At 52.3% G+C, this 24,091-nt stretch overlaps 2 protein-coding genes across 5 annotated transcripts in view; both read left to right on the top strand.

Moving 5' to 3' along the window:
* Positions 1–7,498, top strand: part of FAM83F (family with sequence similarity 83 member F) — a 34,253-nt gene extending 26,755 nt beyond the window's left edge. Inside the window, exon 5 of the mRNA XM_023222271.2 lies at positions 7,186–7,498. Coding sequence (XP_023078039.1) covers positions 7,186–7,235 — 50 coding nt within the window. The 3' untranslated portion in view covers positions 7,236–7,498. The remainder of the gene's footprint in view (positions 1–7,185) is intronic.
* Positions 7,499–22,116: 14,618 nt separating this feature from the next.
* The window catches only part of TNRC6B (trinucleotide repeat containing adaptor 6B), a 289,062-nt gene continuing 287,087 nt past the window's right edge, over positions 22,117–24,091 (top strand). For all 4 annotated transcript variants that reach the window (XM_026448465.1, XM_026448460.1, XM_026448456.1 and 1 more), the window contains exon 1: positions 22,117–22,328. The gene's annotated coding sequence lies outside the window, so the exon portion shown is untranslated. The remainder of the gene's footprint in view (positions 22,329–24,091) is intronic.

Here is a 24,091-nt window from a genome sequence, read left to right on the forward strand (position 1 = left end):
GCGTTCAGATCAGCCCTCATGGTAACCCAACAAATCAAGTAAGCTGAGAAGCTTTCTCCTTTGTAAGTGAAGAAACGGGGGCTCCGCACAGTGGGGTGCATGGCTGCAACTAGACCCTGGTTCTGAGTTGAGGGCTCTTTCTAGCAAACCTGCTTCCTTGCCAGATCACCTATTGTCAGGATCTCACCTGGTCAGACACACCCCACCCTCCCCTGTACCCTACCAGTGCCCTGACCCACTTTCCTGTCTCTGTGATGGGCAGTCTGACTCGGTTTCTCCATGTCCCTCTGCTGAGTGCTGTCTGCCTGGCTGCTTGCCCCTGGGTGGGATTGTTCCATGGCAGCATCTTCCTGGGCACCTCTCTGGGATCCCCAAAGGCCCTGGCCTTTATGTCTCTCTCCGCAGCAGTCTCCGGGGTGGCCTTTCAGGTGGCTGGTGGTGGTGCCTTTCTCATTTCTGCATCCCTGAGTCAGAGGACTTTCCGTGGTGGGATTTCTCCATCCATCACTGTGGAGCCCAGTGATGAGAACTGGGCTCTGGCTGGCCAGGTGGGCAGTGACAGGGCCTGAGGTCTTGTGTGCCCAGTCCAAGGGCTCCCAGGACTCCTGCATTTCTGCACACCAGCTTTGACTGGATTGTGATGGCATGAGAGCAGGGAGCACAAGTGTCGTCCCCTCTGCTGATTCCCCAGCACTGCTTTGGAGCCTGACACACCCAGTCTGTGCTCAGGAAATGTTGGCTAACTTTGCTTCTTGGAGTTCGAACAGGCCTGGGCGCCTCTGTGGCTGTGGGCACAGTGGGAGCGCCAGGGCGTTCCCTCCATTTGGCCTGGGGATGGTGACTGAGCTTGGCCTGCCAGGTCCCGCACAGGCGCTCTCTCTCCCCTTCTGCCCTCACAACCACCCTTCAAGCACAGAGGTGGCAGGTGGCTCGGAGAGGTGAATGAAGTGGTCCCAGGTCACAGGAAGTGGTAGTAAGGCCAGGATTCAAGACCAGGCCTGGGCACAGCCATGGTCTGTCAGGGGAGGGGTGGCTGGCCCCGTCGCTGTTTCTCCTGGGCTCCCTGGCTCCCCTAACACCAGCTGCTGCTGCTGCTGCTGCTCAGTACCTCTGGTTTGGAGGAAGGGTTGCCATGGTGAACACCTGGCAAGGGAGGGAGGGGGAAGAGGGGAAGGAGGGGGAAGCGGGAAGGAGGGGGCGAGCCCTACAGCAGCAAGGGCTGTTTCCCAAGTCCTGAGTGAAGTGGAGTGGAAGCTTTCTTCCTTCAGCCCCTCGCCCTGAGGTGCGGTTTCCATGGAAACTCAAAGCCCATTGTCTTGTCCCTTGCCGATGCCTTCTGCGTGTCCCTCCGCATCCATGTCCCTGCTCTCACCTCTCGGGTGGTCGCGGTGGCCCTGCCCCTGCTGCCGCTGTTTGGTGTCTGCACACGGTGCCCAGGAACCAGCCTTGCAGACACGAACGGGGCCCTCGGGAAGCTCCTCTCCAGGGCATCTGATGCTGGGATAGAGAGAGAGAGGGAAGAGTGAGGGCGAGGGCACAGACAGCCCGGAACCATCACCCCGTTCCTCGTCCATCCTTTAGACAAACACAGAACAGCCTCCTCCGGCAAGGCCTCTGCCCACCTGGGTGGGCCCCCAGTACCTGCAGCCCTGAAATCCACACACCTTTCCTCTCCCTCACAAGGCCTGGGGGAGAAGCAGCAGCTCCTCTCCTGTCTTTTGTTGGTTTTGTTTGTTTTTAAGACGGCATCTCGCTGGAGTGCAGTGGTGCGATCACAGCTCACTGCAACCTCAACTTCCCAGGTTCAAGCGATTCTCCCACCTCAGCGTCCTGAGTAGCTGGGACCACAGGTGTGTGCCACCAAGCCTGGCTAATTTTTTAAATTGTATAAACAGGGTCTCCCCATGTTGCCCAGGCTGGTCTGCTGGCCTCAAGTGATCCTCCTACCTCCGGGCCTCCCAAAGCGCTGGGATTATAGGCACAAGCCACTGTGCCTGGCCAGGAGCTCCTCTCCTAAGAGGCCCTTTTCCATGGCCTCCAGCCTCCCACACCAAGTGGGGCTGCTTCAGTGTTTCCCCTCAGGCAGCAGCAACTAAGCAGCCAGGACTGCATGTGTGAGAAGGTGGGGCCCGGAGAGCATGGGACTCCCACGGTGGGAATCAGTGAGAACCTGAGCTCCTGCCTTTGGACCCCCACACAGGGCAAGTGTCCCCTTCCCCTGATAAACGTTCAGAACCTCCCAGAGCAGCTGCCACCCGGCTCTCAGCTCGGGACACATTGCTCCCTGTACCCAGGACACATCCGTCCCCTCCCTGGGGCTGTGTCCTCATCTAGAAGAGGAGGGGTTGCACCAGGGAGGGTTTCCGAGGTCCCCTGGAGTTCAGATTCTGCCTCTGTTCTTTCTGTCTCTGCTGCCCTCTTGTCAAGGGAGAACCTGGGTTGATGACAGGTTCTGTCATAAGAGAAAAAATAGAAAAAGCTCAGAGCTGACAGCCTGTAACATTGCTTGATAAGGAATATATAGTTGTCAGACAGCATGCAAATTTTTGCAAGCCCAGGTGTGGCCTTTGGGAGAACCTTAGGGAAGTTGCTTCCTCCTTTGGGGCTGGGGATCCAGCTGGGGGCCACGGGTGCCCAGCGGTTTCAAGGTTCACGGCGCCCTCTAGTGGCAGAAGCTAGGCACCTCTTCCTTCTGCGTCTTCCCTCAGCCCTTACCTGCTGGGAGTGCTCATGTCTTCTTCTGGAGCTTCTGTGCCCTCCATGAGCTCCACACAGGCTCCCTGGGTCAGGGACCCCCAACCTCACAGAGCAGCCTCAGTGGAGAGCCTTGGTAAAAATGCAACGAGGCCAGGCGCGGTGGCTCATGCCTGTAATCCCAGTGCTTTGGGAGGCCAAGCTGGGAAGATCACTTGAGCCCAGAAGTTCTAGACCAGCCTGGTCAACATAGCAACACCCTGTCTCTTAAATAAAAATTTTTTTTAATTAACTGGGGATAGTGCCATGTGCCTGTAGTCCCAGCTACTTGGGAGGTGGAGGCAGGAGGATCACTTGAACCCGGGAAGTCAAGGCTGCAGTCAGCTGTGATTGAGTCACTGCACTGCAGTCTGGATGACAGAGAGACCCTGTATCAAAAAAAAGTAAAAGTAATATGAATTTTAAAATGCAACAAACACGCTTTGGGAGGCCAAGGCAGGTAGATCACCTGAGGTCAGGAGTTCGAGACCAGCCTGGCCAACATGGTGAAACCCTGTTTCTACTAAAAATACAAAAATTAGCCGGGCATGGTGGCACAAACCTGTAATCCCAGCTACTTGGGAGGCTGAGGCAGGAGAATTGCTTGAACCCAGGAGGCGGAGGCTGCAGTGAGCTGAGATCGTGCCTCTGTACTCCAGCCTGGGTGACAGAGCAAGACTCCATCTCAAAATAATAATAAAATTTTTAAAGATAAAAATAAAATCCAACAAATAGAGTCTGTACTGCTGGGCGGGGCTTAGGACTCTGCATTTAAAATTAGGGCCCTCATTTTCCAGTGTAGCTCCCCCCGTGTAGAGGGTCCTCAGACCAGCAGACTCTGCAACGACTGAGGAGACACAGATGAGGCCCTGCCCTTGGAGTGCTGCCAGCCTAGGGGAGGAGGTCCCCATGCTGTGCCTGAGACCCCACCCAGTTCCGCCAGGGAGATGACTGGGAAATGGCCAACACTTCTGAAGTGGCGAGAGACATGGTGCCATACGCCATCACACGGAACTGGCGTCCTCCTCGCTGCCATCCAGCCTGATGATAGCATCGCACAATGAGACCCCCAAGGTTCGGACAAGCCAGGCCCTGTGTCCATGGCCGCCCAGGGTGGAAAGGGCAGTGTGGTCTCCTGCCTCCCCGGCCTTCTGCATATGTCATAGCCATCTCCAGAAGGCTTGGGTCGGCACCGTTTCCCTGCACCTTTAAAGACTGTTTGGGCCGAGCGCGGTGGCTCACGCCTGTAATCCCAGAACTTTTGGAGGCCTAGGCGGGCAGATCACCAGGTCAGGAGATTGAGATCATCTTGGCTAACACGGTGAAATCCCGTCTCTACTAACAATACAAAAATTAGCCGGGCATGGTAGCACTTGCGTGTAGTCCCAGCTACTCGGGAGGCTGAAACAGGATAATCTCTTGAACCTGAGAGGCGGAGGTTGCAGTGAGCAGAGATCACACCACTGCACTCCAGCCTGGGTGACAGAGCAAGACTCTGTCTCAAAAACCAAACAAACAAAAAATCAAAAAAAGTGTTTGGAAGAGCCGGAGCCCCAAATAGAGGACCGACCCTTTCCCCTGGTGTCGTGGGGGCTGAGAAGACGAGAGCAGCAACTTGCTTCCCAGAGTGCCTCAGGGTCCTTTCCTGCCCCAGAGCCACTGGACCTGTGCTTTGCTTCCCAGTTCCTCTGAGGTGACCTGCAGTGACAGTCCCTTTCCAGAACTCTCCTGGGGTCCCTGGATTTATGTGTGGATGGCCCCCTGGCTGGCTGGCAGTGTGATCTGGCTCTGTAGAGCGTGGCTGCTGGGCTTCTGGACTGGTGGACTTGTTCTCCTGTGTCATCTCTTGGGGCTGTGGGTCTCAATCTCTCTCCTGCTCTTGCTGCATCTGGTGCATCTGCTGCTGTTATTACTGTTATTACTAGGATTGCGCTAAACCCCTAAGTAGCTCGCCATTGCCGTCTCATGCATTTTATTCAATAAATATGTATCTACAAAGTGTCTGCTCTGTGCCAGGCCCTGCTCTGAGTTCCTGGCACAGCCGTGAACAGAATGAACATGGTTCCTGCTTTTATGGAGCATGTTCCCCTGGGCAGAGACCAGGATTGGGGGGGATGGCCCTTCTATGAAGGGTGTCAGGGAAGGCCTCCCTAACCAAGGAGCCTCAGAGCAAGACTTGAATGGAGGGAGGAGGGCCCTGTGGACATCCGAGGGAAGACTCTTCCCGATACGGGGAATGCGCAGCCCTGGAGTCTGTGCATGAAGCTTGCACGTCATTGTCCTTGTCATGGCTTCTGTGTGGGTGACCTCTGCCTCCCTCTCGCCCGCACCACCTTACCTGGCAGCGAACCAGACTGACTGCAGGTCCCGAGTGCCCCAGGCTGCCACCCTCACCCCATGCTTACGTCACACGGCTTCACTCTGCTGAGCAGCCCCTCCTCCCACGCTGCACCCATTTTCAGCTCCACCTTGGTGTCACCTCTGAAGCTCCCAGGCCACGCATACTTTGTAAAAAAGACTATTCTGGCCATTTATACACCTTCCCCGTTCACCTGAGCAGGGCTGACTCCCCACACGTGGTCAGCTCCCAATATGTGAGCACTCAGGGAATGACCGAGGACACACAGTTTGTCCTCAAGCCAAGCCAGTTTCTCTGTCCTGTCCGGGGCTAGGAAATGAATTCTGAGTCTAGGTGCTCTCTCCAGGCTTTCACCCTGCCTTACAAAAAAGTGGGGAGTATGGTGCTGGTGAAGACGGGCCCTGCCCCTGCCTTACCCAGGCTTCTCCTGGAGGCAGCCAGCCGGGCGGTGTGCGGGCTTGGGAAGCAGCTACCCCCATCACCACCCGCCATTCCATGTCCAGCTATACCACTCCCCTGTTTAACGATCCAGAGGTTGATTTGCTTACCTGCCTCCAAAATGCTGCTGCCTCTGGGGAGGAACTGACATCTGCTTAGTGGGCCACGCAAATGAAACCAGCTAAGGAGGGGAAGTGGGGATGGTTGTATCCATTGCAGCAGCGAGTGAGTCTAGGACGGCCACGTTCCATCCCGCTAGCAGAGCCACCCAGACGCGCTCGGCATCACTGCGGAAGGTGACCCCCAGCGCCTTGGCCATGGAGCTCTTTGGGTGCAACCTCCTGCCCAAGGGTGGGGGAACACCCTTAATGAGGGTACAGCTGGGTTTGTGGTCAGTCCCGAAGAGCTCGTTCAGTCTGCCTGGATGGATGAGGCCTGAGGCCGTGGGTCACAGTGCAGTGGGCAGGAGCAGCAGCCTGTGTGGCAGGGGAGGGCTCTAAGTTGCACTCTGTTCGGTGGGTCGTGCTCATGGCCCAGGAAAGGAGGCAGACATGGCCTTAATTAAATTCACAGCTGAAGTGAAACTGGAAGGTTGTGTGAGCACCAGGGAGGCAGCCCTTGCTGTGTGGAGGGGAACTGGCAGGAAATAACACGAGTGCCTTCCACCTGGGGAAAGGCAGCCAGCGCTCTGAGGACATAGGCTCCCCCCTTCAGCGCCCGCAGGCCCACAGGTGTCAGGCCTGCCTTGCTACTCCTCCACACTCCCTCCAGAGGTCCGAGAGCAGGAATCCAGCCAAAGGAACCGCAGGCCTCATCTCAGGACTGTAAAGGGAGTGGGAAGGAATGGTAGACGCCTGGGGAAGAGGAAAAATCAGTTTCTCTGGCTGGAAGGGGGGCAGCTTTCTCTCCCCCTTCCCTCCCTACAGGCAGCACGTTCCTCTCCATCCTCCCCTCAAAGCCACATCCTAAGCAGTGTGATCCACCCCATGGTGGCCGCTCTTGGCCAGCGCCAGCCCTTCCTGAGGCGCCAGTTTTCCTTCTTCCAGCCTAGGAGGCCTGTGGCAGAAGGAGCTGGAACTGGACTGGGAAGGCCAGGTTTCGTCGCTGTTGCTGGCTGGCTCTGGGAGCTGTGGACACCTCAGCGGTAGAATGGGGCAGCTGGGGAGGGGAACCGGAGAGAAGGACCATGGTCTTACTTTGCAGGCTGTGGAGCTGCATGTATTAGCTGGTAGTGAGCGGCCTCTTGGCGAGACTTTTGTGTATGTGTGTGTGAAGGCAAGTTTATTAGAAAAGTAAAGAAACCAAAGAATGGCTAGTCCTTACACAGAGCAGCCAAGACTTGGAGTTGATGGTTGTCGTCGTCGATTCTGCAGACTGGATCCTTCCCCAACCTGTCTTTGGTCAGGAGATGGTGGTCACCTTGATGTCCCACCCAATGGGGCTCCTGCTGAGGCTCCTGGGACAGGCAGAATCTTCCCTTCTGCTTTCCCAGGTGCCCTCTACTGACTTGCTTTCCAGATCAGCAGCTTGGGAAGGAGACAGTGACTCCAGCCCCTCAACTGGAGATGTGGACAGCACACAGGGTAGGGACTGAAGCTGAATCCACCAAGCGTTTCACTTACATCCTTCCCCACCTCTGTCCCTTGCCTCTGCAGGTAAAACAAGTCCCAGTTCTGCCAAGCCCAGCAACTGCGTGATTTCCTGAGCTGCAGGATGGTGGTGGGCAGGACGTGTGGATGTTCGCCTGCCCCGCCCTGTGTCGTGGAGAGCTCAGGTCGCACACTGCACCAGTTTGCACATCAGACTCCAACTGGCCTCCTGCCTTGCAGCCTCTGTCCCGGTCTCAGGGACCCTGGATCCCAAATGAGAGGGTCTGAAGCATCTCAGTCACACGCCTCCACCAGACTGTTGGTGGCTGGGCGGGGGTCAGTGCCACGGCCTCCTTGTTTACATGAAGTGGAAGCTTGACCAGTGTCTGCTCGCCTTTGTGTCCCACCCCCTCCGCTGGTCGCCAGATGGGGTGAGGGCCATTCTTTAAACCTTAATGGGATGGGGTATCTGGGGCAGCCGCAGTGGTTTCTCCTTTCCCAGGCTTCCTGGTGCTTCTGGTTCCCCCCACTGCTCCCCACCCAAGAGATTGGTGGAATAAAAGGGAAGAGGGCGGGACCCTGAGCCTGGGATCCCAAGTTCCAGTCTTGCTCTAGCCGCCGACCTCCAGGTGTAAGGTGCAGCCGGAACTGCAGGGGCACTGGCTGCAGTGGTCTTCCTGGCCCTGTCCCTGTAGGCTCCTGAACTAGACTTGAATGAGGGGAAGATCCCGCGGCCTCCCCCAGTGAGGGGCAGAATTTGATGCTGCTGTTCTGAGAGCACTCATACTGAGGTCTCTTTCCCTGCCCGGTGCCGTCCTGGCAGTCTCAGTGTGAGTGGTCCAGGCCTCCTCAGCTGCTGCCTGCTGCAGACCTAGGTGGGGGTCCTTACAGTGCCTTTACCTGGGACTGTTCCCTCCCTCAGTCAGTACACTTTGGTTTACAGCCTAAGGCAGGGAGGGGGCTCGGCTGAGAGGGGATTAGGGGGTATGGGAGGCTGGGCCCTGAGGTCGGGAGCATTTGCCTTTTTTCCCCCAACTCTAACAGGGTCCTCGGACCCCTTCACCAACCAGGGCTTCCAGGTTACATTTTGGCCAAAGACGGGCCTTCGCCTCCTGCCAGAGTCAGGCCATTTTTAGGAGCCTATGCCTCGCCAGAGCAGGTCAGCCTAATTGCCATGAGGCTGGGCCGGGAGACCCAGTAAAAAGTTCCACTCTGCCCTCCCCACTTGGGTGACTGGAGAGGGCCGAGGAGAGTTTGTGAATGGACCTGGGAGAAATTGCCAAACTGCAGACTCTGTGAGCCGGCCCTGCGGGCGGGGCGTTGGGGGATCCAAGCCCTGTGAAAGAGCCATGCGGCAGACTTTCTTGCCCTCTGACCTCTGAACCAAACTCTCATCCTCTTTCTTTCCGTCTAAAAAACCCTAGGACACTACCAGCACCTGGGGGAGAGGTACAGATGGCTGCAAGGCAGCTGATGTGAGAGCCAGAAAAGGGGCTGCTCTGGCTGGGCTGCAGGAGCCAGGCACTGCTTCTGAGGAAGCAGGAAGTAGGGACCACATGTGGCGGCCATTGAGGAGACTGATCTCTCTGGCAGTGGGGAGGGGAAGGGAAAAGAAGGGTGAGCCTGTCCCCAGGGTCTTCTCTGTTGATCCCAAGGCTGGCTTCTAGGGCGTGTGGAGAAGGGACTCTGGCCCACCTCCCTGAGCTTTTATGAAGATGAAATGCTTCTGGGAAGTGCTTCCTTAGGTACCAGGGCCAGGCAGTGTGGCACGAACTCATTCTGGAGGGGAGGAAAGGGAGAGGGGAGAGGTGGGGTGTGGGGGTGTTACACCTCAGCTCGAGGGGGACACCTTGAAGGTATGGGACGTGAGGTGTGTCAATTGCAATGGGACAAAGAGATCACCCTCTGGTGTGGAGGGTGGGGGCCTCTGGGGATGGGGGAGGTGGCCTGGGGAAGGGACCGGCCTCCAAGCAAGTCAGCCAAGGGCATCTGTGCCTCCCTTACCAGAAGAGCAGGCCCTGCTTTGTCCCTTTACCCCCTGTAGACCCAAAGCACACCCAGGTCCCTCCCCTGCCCTGACATCTAATCTGGAAGGATCCCTGATTGGAATCTCCAAGTCACTGCAGCCTTAAGCCAGGCCTGCCTTTCTGCCTCAGTTTCTCCATGTGCCAAGATGGGGTTTTTCACACTTTCTTGCTAGAAATGATGGGGAGACCATATGTTAGAGAGGAAGCAAGTTGGCATGGTGGGAAGAGGGCCAGCCACAAGGCAGGAGTGCCCGGGCAGGGTGCCTCTCCCTGCTGGCCCATGTCCTCATCCTTATAGCAGTGTGGACAAGGTGGTGTCTGGCCCCACCCACTCCAAAAGGCTGGAGGCAGAAACTGTAGTCTGAGATGGCAAGGATCTTGAACTCACAAAATGCAGCTCTTCATGTTTGCCTGTCTGCCTAGGCACCGGCCCACTCTGTTCTGCCTCTTGGCTTGTCAGCTGTGAGTACGCCTGCCCTCTGTTCCAGCACTTGCACATCCTTTGTGAAGTAGTCTCTTACTCATCAAATCTCAAGGGTACATCTGGCCCTCCCAGTTGGATGGCAAGTTCAAGGGTGGATCATGCCCTTGGTCCCTGCACAGCAGCTTCCGCAAGGCTGGTTACATTGGAAGGGCTCTAGGAGGAACAGGATAAAGCAGCACTCTGGGCTGGGGTCTGGCTTCACTGCCCACCACTGCACACCACCACCAAGCTGCTGTCTCACTTTCTGAGTCAGCTTCTGTAGGGTAAGTGTTCACAGCTGGTGCAGCTCTTTGGGAAGCCTAACCTCCCAGTGAGCTGAGCCCCTGGTGTGGCTGCCACACTTGCTTCTGCCCCACAAGGGCAGGAAGCACAGGACTCCTGGATGGGTCTGGGAGCCTGCCCCTTGTGATTTGGCAAAACTTCCCATCTCCTTAGCTACCTGTCCTTAGGGTATGGTTAATCCTATCTCTGATCCCTCGAGGGCTTTCAAGATAGCCTCTGTTAACATCACTACCCTCTGTCTGGGTAGAACTTTATAGAAAGGCTAGGCAAAAAATGAGACCCAGAGATACGGAAGAAACTGGCCAAAGAGGGGAAGTGGGCTATTTTTTTTTTAAACTACTGTATTGCTTTTCTCTTTTTCATATTTGTTGAGGATTTGCTATATGCCAGTCACCATGCTGGATGCTTCAGTAACATGAAGGTTTCAAACTAAGAAAAGCTGAAGAAAGAGCCCTTTAGAAAGTTAGCAGTTTTCCTGTGTATTGGGGGAGTGGGCCTCATAAAGTTGTATGATGAGAAGCACAGGTAATTTTGTTTTGTTTTGTTTTGAGACAGTGTCTTGCTCTGTCGATCAGGCTGGAGTGCGGTGGTGCCATCTCGGCTCACTGCAACCTCCACCTCCCGGGTTCAAGTGATTCTCCGGCCTCAGCCTCCCGAGTAGCTGAGCTTACAGGCATGTACCACCACGCCTGGCTAATTATTGTATTTTTAGTAGAGACAGGGTTTCACTATGTTGGTCAGGCTGATCTTGAACTCCCGGCCTCAGGTGATCTGCCTGCCTCAGCCTCCCAAACTGCTGGGATTATAGGCATGAGCCACCACACCCAGCGTGGCTAAGGTTCATTATCCCCATCTTTCAGATAAGGAGGTACACAGCTCTCCCCAGATCCCACATCACAGAGAATGCAGGTCTGAGCCTGTTCCTTGAGCTCAGGGGCTCGGCAATGGTGATGCTTTGGAGCCGCAGAATCCCTCTGTTGGTTACGGGGCTGCCCTGTGCATTATAGTACGTTTAGCAACATCCCTGGCTTCCACCTACTAAATGCCACTAGCACCCCTTCAGATGAGACCACCAAAAATGTCTCCAGATGTTACCACATGTCCCCTGGGGGGTGGGGTAAAAGTGCTCCCGTTGAGAGCACTGGCTCTTTTCTTTGCGGTCCTGGTCTGGCGGCCTGCACAGGCTGCTTCTCTGAAGTGTTTCATGCACACTCTGCCCTGGGTACCTTGGATACAGCACTCTGGCCCAGAGAGGTTGGCTGACTTGCCTGAGACGCTGCTTCCTGGGAGACGCAGTAGCATCTTTCCTTTCTGTTCTGGTTATCTTGCTTAGTTCTTTACCACCTTATATTCCTCCTGACGGGTGTCTTTATGTACACACATCTGCCTCACTCCGCTCAGCTCCCTGTCAGGTTTCCTGCCAGTCTGTCCCTCTTCCTTCAGGCTCAGCTACTTCCTGCACAGACAGTACGACTGCACATACCTGAGTGTGCCCAGCGGTGGACCCACCTCCAAAAGCAGCCAGTGCTGACAGCAGAGAGCCTTCCACACTCAAGTCAGGCCAAGTGGGAATCGCTACCTGACTGTCATGACCACATTCTCAGTGAACGTTGACAAAGCCCCCTTAGCAGCTAATTAGCCCTGCTGTGCACTAGGGATGCAATTTCTCATCTGGCGGTGCGCCACACTCCTGCCTCCCTGCCCAAAGGACCCAGTGGCTGCTGCTGATCATCTGCACTGCTATTCCAGGGGCAGGAGGTTTGCTGCAGAACAGGTGACCCCAGCTCAGTGAGCAGAGCCAGCCCAAGGTTGAGTGAGGAGAAGGGCAGGCACAGCCGTAAGGATGTTCTAGGGCTAAGTAACCATGAGATCAGCCCAGAGACCTTGCACAGTTAGGCAGGCCTGGACTTCTCGCCCTTCCCCTTGCAGCTTCTGCCCTCCCAGCCAGGGACTGAGGAAAGCCCTGCTTCTAGATGCCATGTGCTGGTACCTGGCACGATAGGTACCCATCTGTCCTTGGGGTTCCTGAGCCTGGAGAGCATGCTCTATGAGCACTGGTGCCTCACTGCCTGGCTCAGCTTTGCAACCACAATATATGCTTAATACCTATTTGTTAAATGATTGAAGACTGCCATTCAGTACAGAGAATGAGCCAGGTGAATAAACAGGAAGTGTCATACAGGTTCTAGAATCAGTCATGATCCTTTCTGTCTCATTCCTGACTTCTAACACCATATATGCCAAATGGGGTACTGCTGTGATTTAATTTCTTAAGGACTGGGTTTATCAAAAGTCCTTCCGGATCTAATCCTTTCCTCTAGGAAGGTTTCTCCTTTCCTCCTCTGTCCTAAGTGCCTGGTCTTCATCTGGGTGGTCCAGACTAGGTGGCACTGGGCCTGCAGGCCTCTGGCTGCTCAAGGATAGCCCTGTCTGTGTGCTTCCTTTCAAAAGCTAGCATAGAAAGGAGGGCCCAAGGTGAGGAAATTTGTCCAAAGTCACCCATTGAGTCGCAGGAAGGGCTAGAATCTGGTTATCTAGACTGTCCTAGAGCACTTTCGCAGTGACAGCCAGCTGGAAACAAGTTTTCATCTAGAAAAATGGCTAGAAGTTAGGGCATTGCCTGCAGTCACCGAAAAGCAGCTTTAGGAGCAGATGTCCACATAATAGAAGGGCTAGGGCCTGCCATGGAAGCCAGCAAGCACATGGGAGCTGGGGAAAGAAAGGAGCAAAAGGCAAGAACAGGTAGGATGTCCACGGTGCCCACGGTGCTGTGGGCACAAGCAAGGGGAAAAGAGCCCATCGTGTGCAGAAAACCACGCGTCTTGATTCTTATTTCCTGTTCGCAGCTTTGACTCCCTGCCTCATCTCTTCCTGGAAGTGTCTTGGAAATTAGGCGACTGGACAGGGAAAGGTTCGCTGCAGTGCTTGCAAGCCTGCACCCATTTATTTATCCAGTGGATACTTACTGGGTGCCCAGCTTGGGGATACATGGTGACCGAGGAAGGCATGGTTTTGAGGTGGTGTGCCTGCGTGCCGCTTGTTGTGACCTTCGCCAGGACGCATGGCAGAGAGAGGACAGGCTTCAGAACAGGCAGGCAAGGGCTGAAATCCTATCTCTGCCACTGAATAGCGAATGACCTCAGCAAGCTATTTCACATCCCTGAACTTTCCTGTTTCCTCATGTGTCAAATGGGGATGATCTCGAGACGACTCTCCACAGTAACCACGCGAAGCACCCAGCACAGGGGCTGACACACACACAGGCGTCGCAGGAGCCTGTGCGGGTGTCACCTCCAGTGGCTTATTTTCCTCTTGTGATCTTCTCTCCTAGATCCTCCCCATTGCTTCCCTGTGAAAATTACCACTTTCATATTGAATCGTTGCCACACAGGGCTAACTGCTCGTTCACCTGAAGGAAGCTACAGAGCTCAAGTTTCTTTTTTTCTTTTCCTTTTTTTTTTTTTTTTTTTTTTTGCTTTTTTAAGATGGTCTTGCTCTGTCACCCAGGCTGGAGTGCAGTGACGTAATCATGGCTTCCTGCAGCCTTGAACTCCTGGGCTCAATGAGTCCCTTGAGATATTCTATCCTCAGCTTCCTGAGTAGCTAGAACTACAGGCTTGCACCAACACTCCTGCCATAATTTTTAATATTTTTTTGCAGAGATGGGATCTCACTAGGTTGCCCAAGCTAGTCTTGAACTCTGGGCCTCAAGCGATCCTTCTGCCTTGGCCTCCCAAACTGTTGGGATTACAAGCATTAGCTACCACACCCGGCCAAGGCCCAGGTTTCGACAGAAAAGGAGAGGAAACCTGCCAGAGATGCCATTTCTGAGCCACCCTGCTTGGCAGGGACCTGTGTTCCCCTCCTGCAGGTTCATCCTTAGAGGGCTGCGGTTTATCTGGTTGTGCAAAAGTCCCACAACCTTTCTGGGTTGATAGTTTGTGGTGAAATAAACAATTTTAGTTTGTTTGGAGAATCTTTTGTATACAAAATACAAATAAAACCTAAATCAAAGAAAGAGAGCATGTCTGGAGAAGTCTGCCAATCCTTCTCCAAGCCACGGGGCTTCCCAAGCCAGGCCTGTACTCCTCATGTAGATTCCACACCCCGTCCTGCTGTCTTTGTCCTTCACACTAGTGACTACAGCCTGGTGGGACAGGGTCTAGGGGCCACAGTCCTGGTCCTGCACAGGTGGCCCTGGGGAGAAGCCTTGGAGAACTTGGCGAAGCCCACGCGGCTGGCAGCATCATGGTGAAAGGCTGACACCTTGTGGCGGGCTGGCAGCGTGCGTCCTTCCTCCCCTGGGTCAGCTAGATGGCCAAAGCAGGGATCTGCAAGCTCCTTCTGTAGCGGGCCAAAAAGTGAATACTATAGGCTTTGCAGACATTCAGTGTCTATTGCAGCTACCGTGGTAGCGCTGAGGCAGCCCTACACAATACAGAAACAAGCAGATATGGCCATGTGCCACTGAAACCTTATGAATACTGAAATTTGATCTCATAATTTTCATGTATCACAAACTAGCAATATTCTTTTAAAATACAAAAACCAGCCAGGTGCGGTGGCTCATGCCTGTGATCCCAGCACTTTGGGAGGCCGAGACGGGCGGATCACCTGAGGTCAGGAGTTCGCAACCAGCCTGGCCAACGTGGTGAAACCCCGTCTCTACTAAAAATACAAAAATTAGCCTGGTGTGGTGGCGCAGGCCTGTAATCCCAGCTACTCGGGAGGCTGAGACATGAGAATTGCTTAAACCCGGGAGGCAGGGATTGCAGTGAGCTGAGATCATGCCACTGCACTTGCTAGACTCCATCTCAGAAAAAAACACAAAACCAAACAAAACAAAAGCAAAAACCAGTCTTAGCTCACAGACCATGCCAAAACAAGGCAGTGGGCTGGATTTGGTCCTCAAGCCCAGGCTTGCTGACCTCTGGCCTAGGACACCTCTCCTTTATGCCTCCGCTCCCAGCACGGACTCTCAACTCTCATGTTTACTTTGTCATTGTTCTGTCAAGAGGAATTCCCTAGTCTCACTCCTCCAACCAGACCACTGCCATTAAGCCTTTTTCTGAACAGAAATTCTGGAGTTGTTCTCACCCATTTCATAAAGTTACATAAGCAACCATCAGGTACGCAGCCCTATGCTGAAGTGCCTGCAGACCCCAGAGTTTTCACCAACTTCTTTTTTTTTGGAGATGGGGTCTCTGTTGCCAGGTTGGAGTGCAATGACATAATCATAACTCACTGCAACCTCAAACTCCTAGGTTCAAGTGATTCTCCCACCTCAGCCTCCCAAGTAGCTGGGACTATAGGCATGTACCACCCTGCTCAGCTAATTAAAAAAAAAAAAAAAAAAATTAGGGATGGGGTCTTGCTATGTTGCCCAGGCTGGTCTCTAACTCCTGGGCTCAAGTGATCCTCCCACCTCAGCCTCCCAAGTAATTGGGCTTACAGGCATGAGCCACTGCACCTGCTCAACATTTAATTTTTTCATTCATTCAATCGTTCATTCATTTGTTCAAATGAACTTGAGAACTTACTGTGTTCCAGGCACTGTGATAAGACAGACCTGGCCTTTACCTTCAAATGTTCAGAACATGGTTAGGAAGATGGACACTGGGAGGCAAGTTTTGTGATGGGAGAAAGCACAGTGGGTATAGAAGCCCAGAGGAGGCACTTAACCTGGGGGTGAAGATCAGGGAAGGCTTCCTGGAGGAGGAAGTAATCTCTGAGCTGACACCTGAGGAGTTAATGAAGAAGGGGACAATGAGGCAAGGCATTCCAGGGAAAGGTCCAGAGCCTAAATAGAACTCTTTTATGAGAATTATGAGAATCACAATTATCGAGGACACAGTGAAGACTCAGATAACTCAAATAATAGGTTTTGCCCGCAAAGCCTTCCTGCCTGGTGGGTGAGACAGTCTACAGCAAGCTGCTCCAAGGATATGGAGAAAAAGGTTTTCCCTCTGGCCCTGTAGGATTGGTTATTACTGAGCCTGGAGTAGGCAAAGTCCAGCGAGTGCTCCTAAGGCGGGGATGGGGCTGCCTTTACCACAAGGGTGCTCAGGAAATCTGCCAGGGGAAGAGAGATGTAGGCCTGCCTCGGCTGCAGAAGCCCCTCAGAGGAGGAGGAGGGGCTTGAAATGAGCTTTGAAGAATGTGTAGACTTGGGGAGAGGCAGAGGAAGAGGGGGCATTGTAGGCAGCAGAAACCGCATGGAGAAACTCTCTGCGGGAGAATGGGCATGGCCTGGCTGAGGGGTCCCTGGACAGGAACCAGCCTTCCCTGTGCACCTGCGCCTACAAGTCTCAACAGCCCCAACAAGCGTTATTTTTCTCAATTCTACCAATTAAAAACTGACCTTGGGCAACTGCTTAACCTATCTCTGCCTTACTTTCTTCATCTGTATCTACCTCTGAAAGTTACTATGAGGACTGAATAAACTCATATACAATGCTTGGAGCAGAGGCTGGTACTGGAGCTGGTTTCATGGGTGTGCAACCTATGAACCCCATACTTTCATTTTCCACTTAGTCCTGCCTGGCATAGTATGTGGTTTTTAAAATTTGAGATGGAGTCTCCCTTTGTTGCCCAGGCTGGAGTGCAGTGGCACGATCTCAGCTCACTGCAACCTCCACCTCCCAGGTTGAAACAGTTCTCCTGCCTCAGCCTCCCAAGTAGCTGGGATTACAGGTGCGTGCCACCATGCCTCGCTAATTTTTCTATTTTTAGTAGAAATGAGGTCTTGCCATGTTGGCCAGCCTGGTCTTGAATCTCTGACCTCCAGTGATCTGCCCACCTCTGCCTCCCAAATTGCTGGGAGGATTACAGGCGTGAACACTACACCTGGTACGTGGTTTAAAATGTTAGGTTTTATCATTATCTTAGGTGGAGAATAACAAATCTGATTCAATATATTCATTTTAGAAACGAGGAAACTGAAGCTTGGATAGTTTATGTGACTTGCAAAAAGTCACGCAGCAAACAGGCTGCAGAATGAAGGCTGGAGATGGAGAGATGGAATTCTCATCTTAGAGGCGAAAGTAGGATAATGACCCAGCTGAGATCGCTGAGTCCCGCAAGCATCGCACGCCCCCAGAGACAACATAAGGAGAGAAGTGCAGACAGACTCCTTTGAAGGAGTTTAGAGAAAAAGCTGGTAGGGAAAAGAGCATGAACAGTTGTAGAGGTAGGAGGAAAGCTGGCTATTTGGGGAAGCAAAGAAAAGATTCTCAGAGTAAAACGTATTGGTGAAGCCATGGAAACAAGGACTGAGAAAGTCTCTTGGATCTTGGCCACAAAAAGGTTATAGATGAGCTTAGAGAAATGAATTTCAGTAGAGTTAGGGCTAGAAGCCAGGTTCAGAGAGAGAAAGAACAAGAGAGCACTTCTGTGGTGGAGATGGCCCCAGGTCATTATTTAAGAAGCTAGGATAAGAAATAGAGAAGAAAAGGAAGGAAGCTATTTGAAGGGAGTGGGAGAAAAGCCAGATCTCAGTTGGGAAGTGGAGGAAGGACCACCAGAGGTGGTAATTTAGCCAGGAAGAGGTGTACTTATTTCCTTGAGTTTATAGGGGTAAAGAGGATGGGGCTAAGATACTGAAGACTACGAGGACAACTGTTTATTGAGGGCTAGTCGTCTCCCCAGCTGCACTGTGGGGTTCCCAAGTTAGACATCCGAGAGGCAATGTAGCAGCGTGGACAAGAGGTTACTCATTGGAGTCAGACTGCCTAGGTTCAATGTTAGTTAGCCCTTCAGTGCCTACATTTTCCTATCTAGAAAATGTGGATAACAATGGTTGTTGTGAAGATTAACTATCCACAATCCATGTAAAGCCCTCAGCAAAGTGTCTGACACACAGCAAGTGTCCACCAAAGGGTAGTTATTATTAACTGTAATCCTGGTTCTCTTGTGAGCCTCCCCCTGTGTGTCTAGCATTGGCCAGCAAACAGGAGGGGGGTCCAGTGTTTGCTGCTTAACTAAGTTGCTTCTCAGGAAGTGTGGTCATAAAAAATGAGAGGTGATTTAGAAGGTGAGACAGACGCAAGGGACGTGTTGCACAGTAAATGCTCCCAGACATGCAATAAATGCTTAGAAGCATGTCCTCTGTAATCAGCACTCTCTAGAGAGTTTCCCTCCCTCATTGCGCTTGGTCTTTGGCAATGGCTACACCCACTGCCCCAGTGAGCAGTATCAGCTGTCAGCTGTCCCCTTGTCCTTTGGATCAGATTCCTTTATAGGGATCTTCCCATTGTTATAAGCTTCAAGAATTGGAGAATGCTTAACGAACACTTCCAAATTCTTCATAGCTATGAGGGGCCAGTGCAAAGGGCGGAAGGAGTTCTCCTATGCCACAGAAATTAGAGCTGGAGCAGATCCAGCTCGCTATCCCCCCTTTCCCCAGCTTGTGGGTTGTTGCAGAATCGTTCACAAAAATTCCCATTGCCTTGGAATTTGTCCAAGCCAAGGGCAGGGATCACAACACAACCTCTCAAGGGAAAAAAGGAAGGCCTGTTGCTTGAGATGGCTCAGAGCACTTTTGGTAGCCAGCCAAGGCAGCTATCACTCATGAAATCTGCCTTCCCCTCCAGCAAAAAGCCAACTGTATAGAACACCACATATAGAGCGCTAAGAATAGCACAGCGCTCCAAGAACATAGTGCACTTGGCCTGCATACAAGTGTGCAGGGCTTAACGAGTCTTTTTACTCTGAAAGATGGGTGGGTTGGAACAAACAAACAGAAAAATATTTTCCCCAAGTAGCCTGCAGAGAGGAAATGAGAGCGAGCACAAGAGAGTACCCTGGCATAGCATTCTCTGACCTGGGCTGCCTTTTCAGGGTATGAATTGATTCCACAGGCACCAAAGCATGCCTGTAAGCCCTATGGTGCAGACACCCTCACCCCATTCATTGGCTCAACATTCACACCAGGCTGAGCAAGACACAAAAGTCTTGTCATTGGCCGTGACAGGAATTGAAACCCATCTTCTTCACAATAATTATTTGATTGACAGATTGGCTTCCTTCCTATAAGTATAGAAAGCAAGGGCAGGTTCCATCCAAAGCCACAGTTCTGGGTGATGAGAGCTGTCAGAGCCCAGAAGAGCCCCTGAACCACATCCCACTATTTGTTGGAAGAAGAAACTCATCTGTGGGCCTATTCATAAAAGAGTCTGGGAAGATAGTGTCCTTAACGGTGTCTGGATGTAATACATTATGGGAGGCTTTTACTTTATAACTTTCTATATTGTCTGAAATATAGAATATTATATTGAGTTAAAATTTACTCAATGTTACTTTTTTTTTTTTTTTTTTTGAGACAGAGTCTTGGTCTGTTGCCCAGGCTAGAGTGCAGTCGTGTGGCTCACTGCAGCCTTGAACTCCCAGGCTCAAGCAATCCTCCCGTCTCAGCCTCCCGACTATAGGCGCAGGGTGCCATGCCCAACTATTACTTGTCTTTGTTTTTGTAGAAATGGGCTCTGCCTGTGTTGCCCAAGCTGGTCTCAAACTCCTGGCCTCAAGCAATCCTCCCACCTTGGCCTCTCAAAGTGCTAGGATTACAAGCGTGAGCCAGTGTGCCTGGCCTCGATGTTACTTTTATGATTAGAAAAACAGCCATCTTATTTGGAAATTATTTTCCTATTCTCAAGGGGACAAATACAAGAAGGTTTCAGGCATTTGCTTTGTCTCTGGGAGGGAAGGCACAATGAGGTGGCACAATGACAAATAGCTGAGGCCTTTATAGACAAAGATTCTAAGAAGAGCAGGCTTTGGCCATCTCTGGATATTCCCATTCTGCTCCCTGCCACCAGACAGCAAATGTTGTAGAACCCCACACATCACCAGTCTCTTGCCTAGCTAACGGTAACTCATTCTTTAGTTCTCCCTGTAGATGTCACTTCTTCCAGGAAGCCATTTCTGTCCCTCCGAGGAGTCCCATGTCCCTACTATTTGCTTCCAGGGCACCTTCTCACAGCACTGCACCATGGTCATCTGCTTATCTGCTGGACACCCCTACTAAACTGAGGTCCTTGAAGGAAGAGGGAGTGTATTACTCATCTGTGTAGCCTTTGTAACTTAGTAAAAGTGCCTGACATGCTCACTAAACATTTACGGAATAACTATTTATTTGGGGGCCTTTTACCATCAGAACAATGTGAAGGACACAGAGATGAAAAAGAAACCATCTGCTTCAAGGTACTTACAACTGAAATGTATCAAACAATTACCTGGAAAGTCAAGTACCAAGTTATAAAATAGAGGTCCAAGCAACCAACTTTGAAGGTTAGGAAGGTTTTAGATTCTGAATGTTTCTCATTCACTGTGTTTTTGAGTTCAGAATCCCCATACTGGAAGGCTAATATGGGGTATGTGCACACAACTGTACGGATTCACGTTCTTACAACCTGTATTAGAATTTGACGTATGATCTTTCTTCTGTCCTTCCTCCATTGGCCCCAGGAATACATGCCACTTACTCTTAATGGACTTTTATGAAATACCTTGGCTTCATTTGCTGAAAGGCTCTAAGTGTTGAGCATCGTTACTATGTTACAATGGTTGTTTTATTATTAAAGCAGTGCCAGGGAGGTTACACAACAGCTTGGATCAGGAAGCGAAACAAGGGCGGTGATCCCACTGAAGCTACAGGGGATGGGGATTTGGGACGGTAAAATGTTAATTATCCGAGATGGAATGTGGGCTAGAGTCCAGCGTTGTACTCCTGGAGATCATTTCGGTCCCCAAAGCTCAGGACTGGCACTCTGGCAGTGGGTCCTAAGCATCCTGCCCTCCTCTGGCTGAAATGTTGGATTCACTTCGATGAAAGCTGCTACAGAGAAAGAACCCAGTGGCCACCAGCCAGGAGCACACGTCTTGCTCAGCATCAACTATCCTGGAAGACTTCCAGGAGCTGAAGGGCTGTTCTCTTTGCATGCAATAAATTATTCATTTCTAAGACGATTTGTTCTCTCTCTTTAGACTTGATTTCTCCTAGTTTTCCAGCTCTTGAGGACTCTTTCCAAAGAATGAGTTGTAGATGGTTGGTCAGGGGTTGCGAGTGGGGGGTAGGCTTCACATAAAAGAACGGCAGAAATGTCTACTTTAACTTAAAGGGGCGAGGAATGGGTCCTGGGGAGGAGGATGTGGTGGAGGCAATGACAACTTCTCCATAGTAAGTCCCCAAAAAAGTCACTTCCAGAAACTGAAGACTTTCAGTTCCAAATGAAAGTTTTTAAGATGCTGGGTTGACTGACAAGTATATCATCTAAGGTGGAGGCACTAAAGCATAATAAAAAGAGTGAAGTCTCTGGAGTTTGACCCAGGACCAGATGCCAGGCCCATCAACTACTTTGTATCTGGATGACCTTGGGCAAGTTTTCTAAGCTCTCGCCAGCCTTAATTTCCCATCTATAAAAACTGGATACTGCATTACTCCCAGGTTTAACCAGATAATGTTTGTACTTGACACAAAATAGGCATGCAATTAATGGGAGTCAGTATTATCGTCAACTACTGGCCAAACAACCGGAGTTGACCCCAAATCCCCAGTAAACAATTAACCGTAGCAGAGCGAATCCGGATCTGACGCACCTATTTGCCCAATAAAGTGCCAGGAAATAACACAGTGGAGTCAAACCAATGGTATTAGCTCTTGTTGCTGGACGGGCTTTCTTGCTGTTCCACCAATAACTTGAAGATTTGACTGGGGAGTGACATCCTGACAGTCCAATGACACACAACCAACCCACACTCAGCACTTCGGAGGGGATAAATCAAGGAGCCGGCACGTATAGATTCCGTTATAGGGCAGTACTGGATGGAGAGACAAGCTTAGGGAAACAGCGCCGAGGCAAGGCACTAATGAGCTAAATATAAAAAGAAAAAAGACCATGGTTGCGCCAAGCGAGCTCGGCGGCCATCATGCTCTAGTTTCCCCTCAGTCTCTTTGGGTCCTCGACCGAGGAAGCGGCCTCTGGGATGCTGAGGGGGTGTGTCCCCGCATGATTGGCTCAGGCAGCTCAGCCAATCCTAGCTCGTTAAACGGGAAGCACTTAACCAATGAGGGGCTAAGGCAGCAACGAGGAATTGGAGGGGCGGAACGACAGCTTGATGGGCACAAAAGCCAGCCAGTGAGAGCCGGAAGCATCCTCCCTGCGGCCAATGGAGTGGGGCTATGGGCGGGCCCCCGAGTGTTTGTGTTGTGGTTTTGGGGGAGGGATGCGGAGGGGAAAGTTTGTTTATTTTGTTTTTAGTTTCTGGGGTCCCCGTGCTTCTGCCAGGCGAAACGGGAGGGAGTGACCCCCGCGACCCTCAGTCCCCCTACGACGTCGCCTCCATAGTCTGCGGAGAAGCGGGGACTGCGCCCCTCGCTTCACAGCGGAACGCCGCGTACTTGGAGCCGGCACGGCTCGGGGGTGAGTGAGGTGCGGCGGCCGAGCCGTCCTTCCCCTCCCCCGCGCCCTGCCAGGACAGAGCGGGGCGGCCGGGGGTCGGCGAGGACGCCCCCGGGGGCGCGCGGCGCGGCCCGGGGCGGTGAGCGGAGGCGCGGCGTGTGCGTGTCCTCGCGAGGGAGCGCGCGTGGGGCGGGGAGCGGGCCGGGGAGGGGGCGTGAGCGCGCGCGGGGCCGGTGCGGCCGGCGGCGCTGAGCGCGCGCTCCACGGGAGCTGGAGCCGCCGAGATTTGAGTCGAGAGGCCGGGAGGGACTCGGGGCGACGTCCGGCGCGCGGGCCGGGGCGCCCCGAATGGCCGGGCAAGCACAGGCGGGCGCGCGCGCGGCTCCGGGCGTCACGCGCCAGCAGGTGTGAGCTGGGGGAGGGCTTCCGGGTGGGCTGGCCCGGCCGAGTTGAGTTCGCTTCCCGTCTCCGGGGGGCCCCGGCGCGGGTGCACCCTCCTGGCCCGCGGAGGCGCATTCGTCCATGGCTGTTGGTGGCAGTGGGAGGCGTCAGGCCTCGGAGCCTCGGGTCCCTGCGCAGCGTCCCGGCCTGTGTGCAGGACCTGCGTGACAGGGTGAATGCGTTACACACCCCTCCCCAGGGCCCTGCGTGTGCGGCCACTTGGGGAGGCGACTCAGACTCTGGACAAGGAAACGAGGGGCACTGGAAGTGGTTTTACACCTTCCCCTGGTCCGGTGCCCTTCAGTTCCAGACTACTGGGTTTATTCGGCTGTAGAGGCTAAACATCCGATCCAGTGAGACACGCTGTAGTGCTTAAAGACGTCCAGTAACGGTCACCTCTAGTCAAGCGCCTTAAGGAGCAGCTTATTCTGAATTCTTTGGAATTCAGGTTACCAGCCTGCGACTTTAAGTTCGTGCTTCCTCATGTGTTTTGGCTGTGTTATTACTTTTTAGCATCAGTGCTAGAGATTGAACGAGAGGATGGTGAATTTCAAGTTGGTCATTTGTATTATAATTTAAGCGAAATTATACAAAATTGGCCAAAGATATTTCTTCATAGTGAATAAAACATTAGTGCCCCCACCAACAGTTAAGTATATATAGAAAGTGTGTGATACACATTAGCATTTTGTGAAAGTTTACTAATAGAGGTTACTTCTGTCTTCGCTGTGGGAGATGTCAGTAGTATTAAGATTTCTCTTGATTTGGAGACTCATCAGTGATCTTCGCTTTGAAACTACAGATGTGTTTTGGGTAGTGTTGTGTAAATGACTCTTATAGAGCGGAACTTTTAGCACGTTGTCTCTACAGCGTGTGGCATTGCTGTAGGCAGGTAGTGGGAGGGCTATGAATGTAGTGTCCACTTGCACGAAGGCGCACTCACCAATATCCAGAACACAAATCAGACTGGCTTGTCCCACGTGGGACGTGGTGATGATGATGATAATAATATCTTTATATTTTCTTAGTTCTTGACTGTTATTAAATGCTTATCCCAAACACCATTATTTGAGCAGAGTGGTTTCTGATAGAAATTCTGTAGCTGCTTTTCTATGGTAACATATAAATGTCATGCCCTTGAAAAAAATTTCCCTCATTCAAATGGAAGCACTTAAAAATGTTTTAAAGTCAGAGCAATGCCACTTGTTGAAATGGCAATAATCATATTAGCTAACATGTGTCGCATGCTTACTGTATGCCAGCCTTTTTACATTTTTTTCCCCTAATTCTTACCCCAAGTCTGTGGGGTAGGTATCATTACTATTCTATGAAAGAGAGAAGGG

This window comes from Piliocolobus tephrosceles, chromosome 19 (assembly GCF_002776525.5).
Source record: "Piliocolobus tephrosceles isolate RC106 chromosome 19, ASM277652v3, whole genome shotgun sequence".
Lineage (NCBI taxonomy): Eukaryota > Metazoa > Chordata > Mammalia > Primates > Cercopithecidae > Piliocolobus > Piliocolobus tephrosceles.